Raw genomic sequence first — 19,913 nt, forward strand, 5'->3', positions numbered from 1 at the left:
TTTTTACCTAAACCTTCAGCTACCAAGAACATTAAGTGTAATTGGGGCAACCTGGCAATTACAGATAAAATGACATTGAGAGAAAAACCCAAATGAAATAGAATTTCTCCCTCCACTCCCCCCCAAAATTAGAGGGAACTGAGCAGTCCAAATATTTAACCACTAGTCCACCATTATGTTACAGACGCAGGGCTGACTCACCTAAGGTCTATGGAGAATATTCAGATATCAAGAATACTGTAAAGTTGCATGTAGAATTTGGAGGGAGGGGGCCTGCCATTCTAAAAGAATATAACTGCCCTTTCCCCCCAAAAATATTAAGTATTATTCTTTTAGGTTTTATGCCAAATGCTAAGGAAATTCAAAGTTATATAAATCTCTTTTTTAAAAAAGATTGTATTTATTTTTGGAGAGAGGGGAAGGGAGGGGAAAAGGGAGGAAGAGAAACATCAATGTATGAGAGATACACTGATTATCCAATTAACCATCACCTTTCACATGCCCCCAACTGGGTACTTAGCCTGCAACCCAGGCATGTGCCCGGACTGGAAACTGAACCAGTGACCTTTCAGTTCACAGGCCAGTGCTCAATCCACTGAGCCATACCAGCCAGTAAGGTAAGTAAAGGTAAGTAAATTTCTTAAGGAACTCATAATGTTAAGAGTTCATACTCACCCACAACTAGGTTTCATTGCAACAAAAAAAAATTTTAAGCTACAGCCCTGGCTGGTGTGGCTCAGTGGATTGAGCGCTGGCCTGTGAACCAAAGGGTTGCCGGTTCGATTCCCAGTCAGGGCACATGCCTGGGTTGCAGGCCACATACCCAGTGGGAAGCGTGTGAAAAGCAAACACACGTTGATGTTTCTCTCCCTCTCTTCCTCCCTCCCTTTCTCTAAAAATAAATATTTTTAAAAAATTTTAGGCTACATATAATTGTCTTATAATGTTTACAAATCTTTGAGTAACTTTTCCAGTTTTACCACTCACTACCACTTTTTTATTCAAGGAACATCTCTGTACATAGCTTACTTCATAATTTACTAATAAAAAGTAATAAGAAAAAAGTTAGCTCTAGCTGGTGTGGCTCAGTAGATTGAGTGCCAGCCTGCAAACCAAAGTGTCACTGGTTCGATTCCCAATCAGGGCACATGCCTGGGTTGCAGGCCAGGTCCCCTATTGGGGATATGCTACAGGCAACCATACAATGATGTTTCTCTCCCTTCCTTCCCCTCTCTTTAAAAGTGAATAAAATCTTTTTAAAAAAAAGAAAAGAAAAAGAAAAAAGTTATATAAGACAGGTGGCCCTGGCTGGGTGCTTGGTAGTTAGAGCATCATCACAGTACGCCAAGGTGGCAGGTTCCATCCCTAGTCAGAGCACGTACAAGAATCAACGAAGGAATGCACAGATGGGCAGAACAACAATCACTCTTTTTCTCTGTGTCTCTCTCTCAAAAAAAAAAAAATCAATAAAGAAGGCTGAAACTAAACAGTTCAAAACTCAGGAAGTACTCTCCCCATGTTAAAGCCCTTTTAATACAAGACTCCTTAAACCTTTAATTTATTGGTTGATATGAGAGAGAGAGAATAAAGGAGTGAGGGAGAGAGGTGGAGAGAAGGAAGGAGAGGGAGAGAAACATCGATTTATTCCACTTATTTATGTATTCATTGGTTGATTCTTGTATGTGCCTTGACCAGGGATCAAACCCTCAACCTTGGCATATAGGGACAATACTCTAACCAACTGGGTTACCAAGCTAGGGCCTTACTTAAATCTATTTAAAGTGTACAGAATTTCCCTATCTTCAGTATGATTTTTCTGTCCTTATTTAGAAAATTTTCTACCATTCTTATTTAAATTTTGAAATATGATTAACAAACTCCAAAGAATTCAGGGTAGAACCTGAGGACACAGTTATTAAATTATTTTAATATTTTATTATTGTTCTATTACAGTTGTCCAAATTTTTCCCCCTTTGCTCTCCTCTGCCCAGCCCACCCCCCCTGTACTTTTTTTAAAAATTGATTTTAAAAAGGGCAAGCAGGGTAGGGGCAATTGGGGAAAGAGAGGGAGATGCACAGAGAAAGGGAGACAGAAACAAAGACAGACACACAGATGTCAATTTATTGTTCCACTTATTTATGCATTCATTGGTTGATTTTTGTATCTACCCTGACTGGGGACTGAACCAGCAAACTTGGCATATCCGGAAGATGCTCTAAGCAACTGAGCTGCCCAACCGGGGCTGTACTTTACATAACCGGGGTTAGTCCTTAATGGCTGAAATACACCACTATTTCCCTGTTTTACCAATAGAGGAAAGATTAATTAAGCGATAAGACCAAGATGGGCCTGTTTGAGTAATTTAAATGTTTGTTTTTTTAAAAAACCCTACTCCCAGCCCTGGTTGGTGTGGCTCAGTGGACTGAGAGCTGGCCTGCGACCCAAAAGGTTGCTGCTTCGATTTGCAGTCAGATCACATGCCTGGGTTGTGGATCAGGTCCCCGGTTGACGGAAGTACAGGAGGCAATCCATCAGTGTTTCTCTGATATATCACGTCCCTCTCCCTCCCTTCCCTTCTCTAAAAATAAAGAAATAAAATCTTTAAAAGTAAACAAACAAACAAACAAACAAAACCCTACTAAAAAACCTCAAATCAGCTTTGCCCCCTTCAAAACAAACACAATGGAAGGATGGCTATCTGCTCACTCCAACAGTGCTACACTGCCACTGCTCACAAATATTTAGGATTCTTTTTTTGAGAACTGTCTTCAGAGCCTACCGCACAACTTCTTAATGTCCTTATTAGTGGTGAATCTTTACTTCTGTAATGTGCGTTTTATTTAACATCCAAAAGTGATTCTCAGATTCAATTTGGTGGCAAATGTAAATAATCTGAGTGCTACCTTCAAATCATATGAAGGATATTCTTTTGAATAACTAGTTTTTTATTTTGCTTTATTACACAGTGTATCAGGTATGGTTATAAGTAAACTTAAAAATCTTTTTTTTCCTAAGCTTCTAGTCATTGTTTCTATAAGGGATTATCACATATTGTACATCTTTTTGTAACTTTACCAATACTTAATATTATCTTATAAATAGGGCCATGGTTACTTCTAACACGATAGTAGTAATCATTCAACTTTTACAATCTGAATTACTATGTACTCTAAGTGAGCCTCAAAATCTGAATTATTTCCTGGGACTTATCCCTTAAATTAAAAATCAGCTGAGCCCTGGTTGGTGTGGCGCAGAGGACTGAGTGCCAGCCTGCAAAACAAAGGGTTGCCAGTTTGATTCCCAGTCAGGGCACATGCCTGGGTTGTGGGCCTGGTCCTCAGGAAGGGGCACACAAGAGGCAACCACACATTGATGTTTCTCTCCCTTCCTTTCCCTGTCTCTAAAAATAAATAAATAAAATATTTTTTAAATTAAAAATAAAAATAAAAACAGCTGACTGTGCAGCAAATATATAGCAAAGCAGGTAACTAAAGAATTATAAAATGTGGAAATCTAAATACAGAATCGATATAACTATGGCACTGATCTAAAAATGCCTTAATAGAGGTAGAGAGAGAATACCACTGAACGACTGAATGAACCACAAAAAAAGTTGTAAACTGCTTAAGATTCCTATGGTGCTTAAACACTTGAAAAAATATTAGTACATATTATTTTTAAAGCATAAACCAATACTGTATTAAAATATATAACTCCCTCTATCATCTTTCCACATACCCACCCATCATGTCAGAGGTGTTTTATCTTAATTTCTAATTCCAAGACTTTTTCCTAGATTTGTATTTCTCAACACCAGCACCATCCCACTCTCCCACTTAAACTAATGAGAAAATTGCTATTAAAGTTATCAATTTGCAACCCTGGCTGGTATAACTCATTGGATTGAGCACAGGCCTGTGAAGCAAAGGGTTGCTGGTTCCACTCCCAGTCAGGGCACATGCCTGGGTTGCAGGCCAGGTCCCCAGTAGGGGACACATGAAAAGCAACCACACACTGATGTTTCTCTCCCACTCTTTCTCTGTCCCTTTCCCTCTCTCTAAAAAAAAAGAAAAAAAAAGTTATCAATTTGCCAATGTTAAAAATCCTTCTACAATATGATTTATCATTCTCTAACTTTAGTCCAAGAACAAAAAAAATTCGAATTTTTCCAGTGAATTTAAAAGATATAAACTGAAGTCATAACAATCTCTGCTCATAATAAGGGAAGATATTACTTTTGTGACCTATAAACTTAAGTACAATTTAAAATAGTTCTTGTAAACTGCTTCATTAATTTGATTTTCTTAAAGCTCCACTTTCATATCTCTAAACATCATTCTAAGTGTTAAAAAAATCTCTGTAATAGATAACACAGGCTCCAGAGTCCAACAGTCTGGTATTACAACTTTCTAGCTGAGAATCCCTGGGCAAGTTAAATGAACTGTGACTCAGTTTCCTATATAGTCATGTGTCACTTAACAAAGTCACCAGATAATTTTACTGTTGTGTGAACACCAGAGTACCTTTACAGAAATCTAGACTGTATAGTGTCTATACAAGGCTATTTGCAGGACTGGAAGTTGCTTTGGGTGCATCAGTGACAGAGGGATGAGTTTATGGAAAGTCTGAGGAAATTACAATATTGTAGACTTTATAAACACTGTATACTTAGGCTACACTAAACTTACTTTATAAATTTTTTCCTTCAAAAAATTATTCCTAGCTTACTGTAAGTTTTTACTTTGTGAACTTAGTTTTTTAAAACTTTTTGACTCTTCTGGACTAAAACTTAGCTTGAAACACAAACACATCATACAGCTATACAAAAATATTTCCTTTCTTTACATTCTCATTCTATAGGCTTTTTCTATTTTTTTTAACCTTTTTCTTTTTTTAGATTTTATTTATTTATCTTTAGAGGGGAAGAAGAGGGAGAGGAATATCAATGTATGGTTGCCTCTCATGCGTCCCTCGCTGGGAACTGGCCTGCAACCCAGGCACATGCCCTGACTGGGAATCAAACCGCGATCTTTTGACTGGCAGGCCTGTGCTCAAATCCACTGAGCTACACCAGCCAGGGCTTCACCTCTTGAATTTTTGTTGTTGTTGTTGTTAACAAACTAAGATACTACCTGTCCAGCATGGCTCTGTTGGTGTCATCCCATAACCTAAAGGTTGCAGATTCAATCCCTGGTCCAGGTGCTTATGATCCCTCGTCCAGACATTTATAAGAGATAACTAATCAATCTTTCTCTCTCCCCTTTTCTCTCTCTCTAAAAAACAATGGAAAAAAAAAAAGGCTTTGCCCTGGCTTGTGTAGCTCAGTAGATTGAGTGCCAGCCTGCAAACTGAGGTCACTGGTTCAATTCCCAAGCAGGGCACACTCCTGGGTTGCAGAACAGGTCCGCAGTTGGTGGGTGTGCAAGAGGCAAATGGTCGATGTTTCTCTCTCACATCAATGTTTCTCTGCCTCTTTCTCTTTCTCTTCCCCTCTCTCTAAAAATAAATAAAATCTTTAAAAAGAAAATAATGTGCTCAGCTGAAGATTAAAAAAAATTTTTTTAATACTAAGACACCCTGGCTGGTGTAGCTCAGTGGATTGAGCGTGGGCCTGCAAACCAGACAATCGTTCGATTCCCAGTCAGGGCACATGCCTGGGTTGTGGGCCAGTTCCCAGCAGGGGACGCACCAGAAGCAACCATACATTGGTATTTCTCTCCCTCTCTCCTTCCCTTCCCCTCTAAAGATAAATAAATTTCTAAAAATCTTTAAAAAAAAGGGCTTATAATAAAAAAATAATAAAAAATAAATACTAAGACACAAACACACACATTAGCACAGGCTTACACAGGGTCAGGAACATCAACATCACTGTCTTCCACCTCCACCAAGTCTTCAAAGGCAATACACACATGGAGCTGTCACCTCTTATAACAATGCTGTCTTACATAAAACCTCCTGAATGACCTGCCTCAGGCTTTTCTTCAGGTGTCACTCTTTTCAGATGTATGTCCATGGTGGCTTGCTTGATTTTTTTTATTGTAAATTTGCTAGTAAGTAGATAACTCACCATGAACATTCTCTCTACTAATGAAAACCTTCCAGTGTTGAGGTCCATGCCTCAAACTTTTTTTTTAAAGATATTACTTATTTTTTAGACAGAAGGGAAGGGTGGGAGAGAGGGAGAGAAACATCAAAAGAGAGGCAAGTGTGGTTGCCTGTCATGCACCCCAACAGAGGACCTGGCCCACAACCCAGGCATGTGTCCTGACTGAGAATCGGACCAGCAACCCTTTGGTTTGCAGGCTGGTGCTCAGTCTGCTGAGCCACACCAACCAAGGCTCAAACTTTTTAAGGAGCTTACTGATGTCTATAAAAGCTTTTGCTAAACTCTTCACTGTAAATTTTCTTGGAGGCCCTTCTTTTTCTTGTCTCCTGCAGCATCCTTTTTCTCTTGCCTCTTCTTCAGATATGTGTTCCTGTTCAGTTCCAACAGCTGTTCATTAGTCAATTCCTCAGGAACTATCTCAAGGATCTCCTCGATGTCATCTTCATCCACAACCAGATTAAAGTTGCCTGCTGTCTCAACCACAGCCATGTTGATTTTTTGCAACCTCCTCATGCTTGGCAAATCCTCTTAAGTCATAGATGAACCTCTTGAGTATCTTCTTCTAGATGCCATTCATACACTCCTTGGTGACATCACCCCAAGCCCAAGCAAGGTTTCCTGGTGCAGTCATAGATGTTGTAATCCTTCCAAAATTGCAGGTGTTTTCCTCACTTACAATAGCCTAGGCAAAGATCCTCGTTGGGCACTAGGCCTTAAAAGCTGCTATAATTGTTTGGATCAAAGTAGTAGTATTTGGAGAGAAACATCACATCGATATTGGGATGAGGATCACCAATAAAGAGGATGTTCAGGAACATTATCAACAATGAGCAACATCTTAAAAGGTATATGAGATCTGTCCAGAAAAAATCCAACCATGAGAACAGTTTGTGCAATATTAACATAATCTGGCAACCAAGAAGAGTGGACTAGAATGCACATGGGTGAACAATGACAACGTCATTGTACTAGTCAGTGAGGGCAGTAGATGCCATTGGGTGAGCATGTGTACTGTGTGACTGTCGCATTCAAAATGTCTGAGCAATTACAGCAACAAAATCTGTATCCAATTTTGTATTAAGTTTGAACATTCCTCTGCAGAAACTATTTGGATGATTCAGAGCTATGGGCAACTGGTGACTGGCAGCTTCATCACAACAATGCATCCACTCACATAACACGTATCATGAGTGTTTGGCAAAACATCCAATCACCCAGGTGACTCAGCCCCCCTAGAGCCCAGATTTGGCACCCCAAGACTTCCAGCTTTTCCCAAAACAAAAATCTCTTTTGAAAGGGAAGAGATTTCAAATCGTTGATGAGATTCAGGAAATGTATCAGGGCAACTGATGGTAATTGGGAGAACTGAGTGAGGTCCCAAAGTGCCTTCTTTGAAGAGGCACTGAGGCAGCCTTGTCCTATGTACAATGTTTCTTGTAGCTTCTTCAACAAATGTCTCTATTTTTCATATTACATGGCTGAATAGTTTCTGGATAGGCCTCATATTATGTTTCTCCAAACAGTACTTTTTCAATTCACTGGCACAGCAATCCAGGAGGTCATTTTGGAAAAGGAGATTGGTCATCTATGACTTCTTACTCTTCCTGTAGTATGCTGGCAACATGTGCTTACTGAAATGCTTAAAGGTCCTGGGGTTCTCACTGTGCCATATATATCGCAATTTCTAGCCTGCAACATTGCTCCCAAGCAACAGTGTTCTGTCCTTAAAAGCCTTGAAACCTGGCAGTGACTTGGCCTCCTTAGCAGACGGAAAGTTCTTTCAGGCATCTGTTCTTAGAATAAGGAGGTTTCATCCATACCGAATATTTGCTCTGATTTAGTAATTTTCCTCCACAATCAATATGTCTAATGTTTACAATAAATCTTCAGCCACCTTCACATCAGCACTCTCAGATTCACCACTCACTTTTCATTATGTAATGAATAACAACACTCGAATCATTTATTTTTTTAAGATTTTATTTCTCTTTAGAGGGGAAGGGGAGGAGAGGAGAGGAGGAGAGAAATATCAATGTATGGTTGCCTCTCTGTGGGTCCCCTGCTGGGAACTGGTTGCAATGCAGACATGTGCCCTGACTGGGAATCGAACCGCAATCCTTTGGTTAGTAGGCCCGCCCTCAATCCACTGAGCCACACCAGCCAGGGCACAACATTTGAATAATTTAAACCACCCAGAGCTAGCAATAAATTTGACATCACAGTTGGGTCCAGCCTTTTCCTTCAACACTGTAAACTTTTTGCTTTGGCCACCATCATCATAATGCTGGGAAGGATATATACTTCTGTGTCTGATCTTCAATCTACGTCATTAGAATTTTCTCCATGTCTGATATAGGGCCTGTCTCAAATTTTTGTTAGTCTCGTTGCCTTCAATGAAGCAGCTCCTGTAACAAATTCTGTCACTTTGTTCTTGTTCTTCAAGATCATAGCTATGGTGAAATGGGGCATGCCTGACTGGTGAATAATAACATCAGTGATTTTCTACCTTCCTAGTTCTTAATCACTCTAATTTCATTTCCAGGTCAATGACTCAGCATGGCTTCTTAAGAGTAACATTAGCAGTGATTTGGTAGGCTTAGGGACCATGATGAACAAAACAGCATGAGATTAAATCAAACACAAGTAAAATGATGCAATCAAGAGATGTGGTAAACCTAAGACTATGAGGCTGCTGCATGTATAACACGGCATAGTGTTTTATAGCAAACTTTCTTATAAGTAAAAGAGTACACTCTAAAATAACATGAAATAGTATAATAAATACATAAACCAATTAACAGTTGCTTACTATCAACTTTTTATGTACTGTAGATAATTGCATGTGTTATACATTTATACAACTGGCGGTGCAGGTTTACAACAACAGCACCACAAACGTAAATAATGCATTAGACTATGACGTTACTAGACAATAGGAATTCTTCAGGTCCATTACAATCTTATGGGACTACCACTATACATTTAAGTCAATTGCTGACCAAAATGTACGTCCTCAAATAATTTAATTTCATTCAACATTGCTTTGTTATAACATTGATGAAATGCCATAGAAACTTAACTCTTGTTTTTATCAGTTGGCCTATGATAAAATTGGTTTCATTATGTCATTTCCCTGAAACTCACAGAACCTACCAAAGATGTTAGTAACCACACCTCACAGGAGGATTATATGGGATAATCTGTGTAAAGTGTGTGGCACATAGTAAGTACTCAGTAAATGTTAGCTAATACCTACATTACTGTACTAAAGATTAGAGTGTATATCTGCAATTAGATATAGTATTCAAAATTTTAGTGTGTTTTAAGTGTTCATTCTACTTACTTACCAACAGGTTCACAGTAGTAATTAAATTTATTACTTGTGTTACAACAAACACATTTTTAAATTTGTTACTAAAACAAATGAGTCCTGACCAGTGTGACTCAGATGGTTATGATGCCTTGTCCTGCAAAGCAAAGGTCACTGGTTCAACTTCCCATCAGGGCATTCATGTCTAGGTTGTAGGTTTGGTCCCTGATCAGGGCACATGCAGGCAACCAATCAAAGATTCTTTCTCACATCAGTATTTTCTCCCTTTCTCCCTCCCTTTCCCTCTCTCTAAAAATAAATAAATAAAATCTTTTTTTTTTATGAAATAAAGGTGTTAAAGTGGACTATTCAAAAATAAGTAAAGTGGACTGACTATTCACTTTCTATCTTAAGTACATACTCCAAGTCTGAATTTTCTAATTCTCATATAGAAGAACACTTACCTAATATTAAACCTTGGCAATCTGAACCAAAATAATCTCTTCAACTGAGTATCTACCATTCCATTTGCTTCAGAATCAACTTATTTAATGGTACGTTAAGCATAAACTGTGAATAACAATTTGTCCCTGAATAAAGCTGAAATAAAGTAATGACAGGACACATTTAAAGAGGTTCAATCTTACCTTGGACATCTATGTAAAACACAGGATAGTTCAAAAGGGTTCAGGAACATAAAAGAATTGAACCTTTTAAATATCTTTGGAGTTCTGTAATCCTAATTTCTGAATTTATAACTCTTCCTCATTGTTATTTTCCTATAACAGTATTAGCAGAGATGGACCATTTTCTTAGATGACCTCCTTTATTTTACCTGTCTCCAACAGATTCCTCTACTACAACCTTAGACTATGGCCACTAATAATAAGATGCAAAGATGGAACAGAACATTTTATTCTAATAGTGTTAATGTTGACAAATGCTCTAACAGGCCCTAGAACTTGAAGTCTACACAAAGATTTTTATGAAGATCATTTATAAAACCTCTAATATCAATATCCTTATACCTTTCCTTACTATCTATAAGGTTTGTAAACTCTTCCTACACTGTTTTGCCTATCTGATGAGTGTTCAATAAATACCGCTTACTAAATCAGGTCTCAAACAGGAATCAACATGCTGCAAAGAAAATATTAAGGTCCAAATCCTTTGTTCAAGAATAATCCTTATTGGAGTTCTCCGACTAAAGAGCATATCAATGCCTTTTCTGTCCCCCGCCCCCTTGTTACCTTTACATCTTTCTCCTCAGCTCCAAGGGCCCCTTCTTTTTTGCCTCTGTAACTTGTTTCTTGAGCCTCTTTCTCCCACAACTCACTTTTTCTACCTCTGTGGTTTTCTAAATAAACTTTCTCTTATTTAAAAAAGAAAAAAGCCCTGGCTGGTGTGGCTCAATGGACTGAGCACTGGTCTACAAATCAAAGGTTCACCTGTTCAAACTCCACTCAGGGCACATGGCTGGGTAGCAGGCTAGGTCCCCAGTTGGGGGCATGGGAGAGACAGCTGATCAACATTTCTCCCACATCCATGTTTCCCTCTCTCTCTATCCCTTCCCATCTCTCTAAAATATAAATACATAAAATCTTTCTAAAAATTCTTATATCAAATTTAAGATACTAATGCTAGCTAGCATTTAAAAAAATTGCAGAAGATTTCAGTGCACTCCAACCAACCAAACAGCTCAGTTGGTTGGAGTGTCCTCAGATGCACAAGGTTGCAGGTTCCACCCCAGGTGCAAGCACATGCAGAAAGCAACAGGTCACTGTTTCTCTTTCTCTTCCCGCCCCCCTTCTCTCCTTACCACCCTTCCTTCCTTTCCCTCTCTCTAAATTCAATAAACATATCCTTGGGTGAGAATTTGGGGCGGGTGGGGGGGGAGGAGATTTCAATGCAAGGTTCTCTCATAAATAGGTCCCAAGCACCACCAAACTGATATAAGACTTCATAGTTTCTAAGACACATCCCAATTTCAGAGAAGTTAAAAACTACATAAATATGCATTTTGGAATCAATATTGTAAAAGCACAATCTATAAAGCACTGAGGTGCCATATTTGGCATGGCAGGGGAGGGGGGAACACTAAAATTACATTTAATGCCCAAAATCACTGGACATTAACTGTGTTTCAATTTACAATGTTGCATTAGTTCACTTTAGTTCACTCAGGACAACTTCAACTTCCAGAAAAGGTTATAGCTAAAAGACCTAAGAGATATTCTCAAAGTGATTAAGGAAAAAATTTTAAGAAATTTTTAACTGACTCCTCATACAGTTGTTATTTTAAAGAGTATTACTTTTATAATTTTAAAGTTTTTTTTAGTTGCCTATAAAATATACTAAAAGGGATTCTTAGCTTATCAGTTAACTCTGAAAATGTACAGAAACTAGTTTATGTGTGTCTGTTTTTCCTGAAGAAAATTTGTGAATTTCTCAAAATGATCCATATACCAAAAAGACTAACAATCACCTTCTTAAAATAATTGTTTCAACTACATACTAAGAATGTCATAGAGCCCTGGCTGGTGTAGCTCAGTGGATTGAGCACGGGCCTGCGAACCAGACAATCACGGTTCGATTCCCAGTCAGGGCACATGCCTGGGTTGCAGACCAGTTCCCTGCAGGCCAATTCCCAGCAGGGGACGCATGAAAGGCAACCATACATTGATGTTTCTCTCCCTCTCTCCTTCCCTTCCCCTCTAAAGATAAATAAATAAAATCTTAAAAAAAAAGAATGTCATAAAATAGAGTATTCTATAATCAGAAGGCCATTACTAGGCCAAAAGTTAACTTTGAGGGTTCTTGTTCTTTGGGGAGGAAGGTACAGAAAAGTTTAACTTCTTTTAGAACAAATGAAAATAATGCAACCCTTTATTTAAAAAAAAACTATTATAAGGGTGCCTCATTAGCACAGTAGGTAGCATGTCTCATAAAAAAAATTATTGAAGAGTTTCTTTAGTATAAATCTGACAAAGAAGCTCCAATTAAGGAAAACTTTGAGTATATAACAAATACTTTCTAATTTATCAGTTTGGAGTTTTCTAAAGAATGGAACACACCTATATTTTATATCCTCAACCAGATTATTGAATGAAATCAACTACCAAAAATTCATCGCTATTCTTTAAGCTTTACATATCATTTCAACTTTTATGTTATGCACATTATGAAAGAGGCACTCACTTTTGGACCTCTAGACTCACTGCTATCATGCTTTTAGATGATCAATGCAGGAGCTCCAAGGAAGTTCACAGCCACACTAAGATCATTATCAGAAATTTTAGTATTTTTTAAAATTTTTTATTTTATTTGAAAATTTTATTTGATTTTAGAGAGAAGGGAAGGAAGAGACAAAGAGAGGCAAGAAACATCCATATGAGAGAGAAACACCAATTGGCTGCCTTCCATATGCACCCTGGGGGGTCTGATCTGAATTGAACCTGTGAACTTTAGGTTTGAGGGATAGTGCCCAACCAACTGAGCCACACCCGCCCTGGCAGATAGTATTTTCTAAAGCACTGTGGTGAACTTATTAAAAGTCATCATTTTTTTTCCAGTAACATAATAAAATTCCAACTTGCTCCAAAACAAGAGCAGTTTTTGGTGTTCTCAGTGTTCTAAGCCATCTTCTACTTTGTGTTTTGTAACGACTGACCTTAGAGAAAAAATTCAAAGCAGCAAAGAAATTCACTTGGTAAGTCAATGAAAATTAGCAACTGGACAAAAAAATAGCAAAGCCACAAAAGAATTTATAAGAAGCCAAAAAAACAGACACAAGTTACTACTTTTGCCTTCCATACATCCAAACCACCCCCAAGCTAAGAATCACATTGATTCTAGATATTAAAAAAATAAGTAAAAGCAGGATGAATCAAAAAAATTGTTGAAATATGGGTCTCACAAGTCTCTAGCACAACAGATGCCATGGTTAAAACAGACTGCAGCTGACTACTTCATAGTGAAAAAGATCAGTCAGAAGCCTACTAATTTGTAAAAGTGAAAGGAGTTACATTAAGAAGAAAAAATTTTAAGAATAACTGACAGGGCCCTGACCAAGTAGTTGTGTTGGTTAGAGTATAGTCTGTCTTGATATGCCAAGGTTGCAGTTAGATCCCTAGTTAAGGCACATATAAGAATCAACCAATGAATGCGTAAGTAAAACAACAAATCAATGCTTCTCTCTCTATCTCTCTCTCTTTCTTGTAAAATCAATAAATGAAAAAATTTGACCCTGGCTGGTATGGCTCAGTGGATTGAGCATCAGCCTTTGCACCAAAAGGTCATGGGTTTGATCCCAGGTCAGGGCACACAGCTGGGACGCATGTGAGAGGCAACTGGCTCATGTTTCTTTCCCTCTCCTTCTCCCTCCCTTCCCCTTCTCTAAAAATAAATTTTAAAATCTTTAAAAAAAATAAAAATAATTTTTTGAATTTTATTTATTCATTTTTAGAGAGAGAGAAAATAAGGGAGGGAGAAAAACATCAATGTGCAAGAGAAACATGATAGGTTGCCTCTCATATGCCCCCAACAAGGACCTGAACCGCAACTGGGGCACATGCCCTGACTCTGACTCAGAATTGAACCAGCAGCCTTTCAGTTTGTGGGACAATGCCCAACCCACTAAGCAACAACCAGTTAGGGCAAAATAAAAATTGTAATTGGAAAAATAAATAAATAACTGACAGTCCACTGCCTTCAGGAACTATTATGCAAAATAGAGAAACAGAGTTTAACTTGAAAACAAGTTATACTAAATGTTGAAGGACTATAATTTGAAGGGAGAATAGTAATAGGGAAAGTTCTCTGCCAACTTTTAACTGCAGCTGTAGTGGAACACACTAAAGGCCTTGATTTAAGAAAGCAGTGAGATAAAAGCAATGGTTTAATACTTATCACTCATGTTAACTGCTCATGACCATAAATTTGCCTGTTTCCAATGAAGGATTTTGGGATAAAAGGCCATATGATAAGGGGAAAAAACAAAAGAAAATGAAATTAAACAAAATTCTCACACAAGACTAAAACATAAAAACCTGCTTAAGAATTTTCATACATTTTTATATGTCACAAAGTTAAAAACACTCAAAAATAAATCTCAGGACAAGCTGGGTGGAGGGGGGCAAAGGGGGAAAACTGGGACAACTATAATAGCATAAACAACAAGATTTTTTTAAAAAAGGAATCTAACATTAAAACTGGAGATTAAACCATTCTTGTTAAATAGGACTAAAATTAAAAAGCATTTCAATCAATGTATGCTACAAGGAATCCTTTTTACATGTTACCTACTCCAAACTAAGAGAGCTCTCACATCCCTTTCACAGTTACTTAAGCAAACATATTATAATTTGGAATACAGAATTTCTTTTAAACAAACTCCACTAAAGTGTGATTATTCTAACTAGCACCCTTGAGTATTAATGATAGTTTTGGGAGAGCAATAGGTTTTTTTGGAAATTAAACTTTGTTCCACTAAATTTTGGCCAGGAAATTTTGCTAAATAATGCTCTGCTAGAAATTACCACGTAAATTCCCATTTTGTGCAACTAATTTTTCTGGTATCTATAAATGAAAATTTATACTTCACAAGAGACTATTCCTCACCTAATAACTTGTATATTTACTTAGTGATTTTAAATACCTGCATCTGAAAAAGTATAGTTTATGGTGACCACAAAGACAATGTATACTACTAGTAAGGGTACTGCTCTTACATAATATCTTAAAAACATGTTTGTTTTTATTAGGTAGTCAGTGACTATCATAGGCATGAATATTAAACATTTCCCTATCAATTAATTCTTCACATTTTCTACAATGTTGACCCAATTTCAAGCCTGAATCAGAGTCTTCTACCTTTAGAAGTGTAAAAAACAAAAGTTATTGGGTAGCCCTATAAATACACGTAACTATAATACATGACTTAAGATACTTACTCATTTAAAACTTTTGCCAAGATAGCACCACCTCCCTTCAAAACAAAGTACGATTGACTCACTCCTCTATTTTACTTAATTTTGGAAATAAAAAAACTAAATGGATTCCTCGGCACTCATTTCCCTTGGTCTCTGTACCGACCATTTCAAACCTTCAACCTTCAGCCCTGGCAGGGTAGCTAAGTTGGTTAGAGCATGTCCTGATATGCCAAGGTGGCAGGTTCCATCCCAGGTCAGGGCACATACAAGAAGTAACCAATGAATGCATAAATAAGTGGAACAACAAATCAATGTTTCTCTCTCTCTAAAATCAATCAAAATAAATATTTTTAAATACTTTATTTCTTTTATTATTTTTTTAGAGAGAGGGGAAGGGAAGGAGAAAGAGTGGGAGAGAAACATCAATGTGTGGTTGCCTTTCACATGGCCCCCACTGGGGACCTGGCCCACAACCCAGGCATATGCCCTGGCTGGGAATTGAACCAAGGACCCTTTAGTTCACAGCCCACGCTCAATCCACTGAGCTACACCAGCCAGGGCAAAAATAAATGTTTTTAAGAAGCCAACTTTAAAAAGAGAGTTCAACCTTCAGACTCTGATTCATCGCTTCAAAAATAGTTTAAAATATAACAAAATAAAAAACAATAAACCTCAATGTTACCGAATTATCTACCATGAAATTAAAATAATAATTTTTTTAAAAACCCACCAGATTCAAGAACGTCCTAAAGTCGTGGAAAACAATGGAAACAATGTGTATGGTCACTGTTTACGAAGCCAGTCCTACTCAGTGGAATTATCTCACCTCATACACTTTTAATTCGTGAGACCACCCATTTGCTTGAGTTAACCACCTGAGCAAAAGGTTTTAATTTCGTCTCACTTAAGTGGGAAACAATCAATCTCCCTACATAACGAGTTCCACCCTCTGTGAATATTTCTCCATGTAGGAACAAAAACAAAAAACAAACAAACAAAAAAAAAGCCTGTAAAGTTGGTGGCAGGGTGAGGACAAAGGGCATTTTGAAACACCACAGAAGTAAATAGAGAATGAGGACAGAACGGGTTTCTAAATTAAAGTTCCTTCAAGTGGATAAAGGCGAGAAAAATGCAGGTACCCCTGGTAACACCCCTAGGTTTCTTCCTATCCTTCACTACCGCCCACTGGAATGCAAAGTTGGAACTACCACTCCACAGAAGCCCATCAAATCCTCAAAATGTCAGGTCACCAGGCAGCCTCTGCAATGACAGACCCCTCCCCCACCCCAACCCCCCCAAAAAAGAAAGGTCCAATCCAATAAGTGCAGGTCACTCTGCCCTCTGGGGCAGTTCCAACCGGCGCAAGGATGGTTCTGATGTGAGGACAAGAGGGGGAAAGACTGACCATCTTTCTTCCCTTACACCCTCAGTTGAGGCAACAAAACAAAGACAGTCCTCTTCCTCCCCGGGTCTTCACTACCCTAGCCGGAGAGTCTTTCCTATTTCCCGGTGCAGTCTGGCCTTCCACCCCCGCCCCCAGGACAAAGAAAAGGCCCTGGGTGAGCAAGGCCTTCCTGCCTCCACGGGTGGGGGGAGGGGGCTGCTGAGGTGAGGAGCCCCCTCCACTCACCCGCGCTCACGCTCACACTCTTGGCCCCGAAAACAGCCGAAAGCGGCGGGGAGCGGAGGCCGCCGAGAAGGAAACCTTTTCTGGGAAGGGGTGGGGGTACCTTGAAGTAGCCGCCTTCGTAGAGGGTGTTGGGGGGTCCGAAGATGGCAACCTCCCAGTTGTAGAGGTCGGACTCATCCACCAGGGTGATCCGGAAGCCCTCCACTGGTTCCTCCTGCAGGGATTTCAGCTCCAGCATCAGGGCCTTCTGCGAGCTGGTCATCTGCTGCTGGGCCATCGCGGCGGCGGCGGCGGCGGCGCCGGGCCGGGCCGGGGCCCCAGTCCTCACGCACCGGCGGAGCCGGACCAGGCCCCTCCCCTCGGCTCGCCCTCGGGCCGGGCCGCACCGGGGCCCGGTCTTCACACACCCAGCGGGCCAGACAAGGCCCAAGACGGCCCGTGGGCCGGCCCGTGTCCTCACACACGACGCTGGCCGGGGCCTTCTCCTCTCACTCGGGCCAGGTGAAGGGGAAGGGTTGAGGTTGAGGGAGTTAGGGGAATTCGCTCCTGGTCTCGGTCCTCCCCCCCCGAGGGGGCCTCAACTTGGGGGGGGGGGAGAAAAGGTGGAAGCGGAGAAAGGCGGCGGAGGGCCGGCGATGGTGACGGGAGGGGGCCGGGCCGGCCCGGGAGCGCCGCGCTCGCTCGCCCTCTCGTTCTTCTCAGGGGCCACCGGGGTGGAGGACGCGCAGGGCCCAAGGGCGGGAGAAGCGCGGCGCGCAGGGGTCTTGCGGCGGCGGCAGTGGCGGCGACGGAGGAGAAGAGAGTGCCTCGCGCCGCGGGAGCGACGGAGTCGAGAAGAAGGAGGGAGGGAGGGAGGAAGGGAGGGAGGGATAGAGGGAGGAGGGGCGCGCGCCGGGAGTGGGGCGGCTCTCGGCGACTGGCGGCCCGACGCGCGTGCGCGCGCCCCTCCCTCCTCCTCCCTCCTCCCTCCCCTTCGCCCTCCTCCTCTTCCCGCTTCCCCACCTCCTCCCCTCTGCTCTGCGTTGTGGCGGCGCTTTGTGACGCCGGCGTTTGTGCCCCGCCCTTAAAGAGCCAAGCCACTGTGGGGTCCGCGGGTGGCCTCAGGGAATGCCCTTGGCCTCAGAATGATGGTTGTGCAACTAGACGCTCTGGTTCTTTCGCCACGCACGCAGAAAAGTAACCTCTGGTTTTAGAGCCATCAGCACTCTCTTCCCCATATCTGTATCCGCTGGCCTCCTTAGGCATCCTCCCAGGAGACCTGGTCCTCTGCAGGCCTCTCCCTGTGACACACAGTCTTTAATCCGTGTACTCAGTAGGTGCTTGACAAGGATATACTGAGAATGGCCTTGTTGGTCGGAACAAGTGTCCCAACATCTCCTTTGCAGGATCAGCCCTCACACAGTGTGTCACCCACTTGGGGGGAGGGGGCGGTGTGTGGGGCCAGTTTCCCCCTAGATACGGGGAAGGCAGATAGGTCAGCTTCTACTTCCCTTCTTAACTACAAAGAAGAAGCTGTGGGAAATATACGAATAATAAAACTGACTGAACCTGGGTTTGTGGTCCTCTGTGATTTGGAGCAAGTGCTGTTGGGTATCCCATTTGTTTACCCATTTGTAAAATGAAGTACAACACTACTTCGAATTGAACTTTGACCCCCCTACAGCTTGAAGGTCTAACCTGAAACTGAGGAAATTTTGAGATAATCATGACTGAAATGAGATATGGAAACAGTCTTCAACCCTCGTGATTTTCACAGAATACCCTTTTCTCTTAAGACAAGATAATGTTTCCTTGAAAAGCCAGGATGCTGTGAGAGAACCACACAGAATTTGGGGGTCAGAAAGATCCTTGGTTCCAGCCCTGGCTCCACCATTTATTTCTTCCTTTTTCATCAGCTATGTAAAAGGGGGTGAAATAAGCCTAATATATTAAGCAATTGCAAAGATTAAATGAAATCATGAAATCATTTATATACAAGATTTACCACAATAACTGACACATAAATGATCCATAAATAGGAAATTTAAAGAAAGAAAAAAATAACCCTGGCAGGTGTGGCACAGTGGATTGAATGGTGGCCTGTAAACTAAAGGGTCGCCAGTTCGATTCCCAGTCAGAACATGTTTTTGGGTTGTGGGCCAGGTCAGATCTCCAGTAGGGGGCGCGTGAAAGGCAACCACACATTAATGTTTTTCTCCCTTTCTCCCTCTCTTCCCCTCGGTCTAAAAATATATAATACAAACTTTAAAAAAAAAAAGAAAAGTAATTTAAAAGCATAGCTGTGTTCTGAATACGACCCTCTCCAATATTTAATAGGTTATTTTTAACAACAGTTTTAGATTATAGAAAAACTGAAGCGATAGTACAGAGAATTCCCATATTTTCCCATAGGCACCCAATTTCCCCTATTATTAACATCTTACGTTAGTATAGTACACATTTTACAGTTAATGAACCAATATTGGTATATTATGATTAATTAAAGTCTTCATTCACATATTCTTAGTTTTTGCTTAATGTCCTTTTTCTGTTTCAGAATCCCACTATACAGTATACAATTATGCAACGCACTATATTTATTTTTCATGTTTTGTTAGATTTCTATTGACTGTGACAGTTTCTAAGACTTTACTTGTTTTTGATGACCTCTACAATTTTGAGTACTAGACAATTAAATTGTACAGTGTCCCTCAGTTAGGATGTGTGATGTTCTCCTCATGATTAAACTTGCATTGTGGGGTTTGGGTGGGGGAGAGCACAGAGGTGAAATGACATTTTCATCATATCATATCAAGGGCATATAAAATCAACATGACTTATCAGTGTTGATATTGATATCAGTCACTTGAGGTAGTGTGGTAGTGTGTCAGGTTTCTCCAATGTAAAGTTACTCTTTTTTTTTTTTTAATGACGGAGAAGGAAGAGAAGAAAAA

General features: G+C 40.3%; 1 protein-coding gene across 2 annotated transcripts in view; it reads right to left on the minus strand.

Annotated features, from left to right (window-relative positions):
* UBE2R2 (ubiquitin conjugating enzyme E2 R2) overlaps positions 1–17,808 on the minus strand; it is a 92,914-nt gene extending 75,106 nt beyond the window's left edge. Inside the window, exon 1 of one of the 2 annotated variants that reach the window (XM_037151588.2) lies at positions 17,081–17,808. In XM_037151588.2, the coding sequence (XP_037007483.1) occupies positions 17,081–17,257 (177 nt within the window). In that variant the 5' untranslated portion in view covers positions 17,258–17,808. The remainder of the gene's footprint in view (positions 1–17,080) is intronic. The other variant, XM_037151587.2, reaches the window with a different exon arrangement.
* Between the last annotated feature and the right edge of the window lie 2,105 nt (positions 17,809–19,913).

The sequence above is a fragment of the Artibeus jamaicensis genome, unplaced genomic scaffold (genome assembly GCF_021234435.1).
Source record: "Artibeus jamaicensis isolate MK-2021 breed Jamaican fruit bat unplaced genomic scaffold, CSHL_Jam_final scaffold_1964, whole genome shotgun sequence".
NCBI lineage: Eukaryota > Metazoa > Chordata > Mammalia > Chiroptera > Phyllostomidae > Artibeus > Artibeus jamaicensis.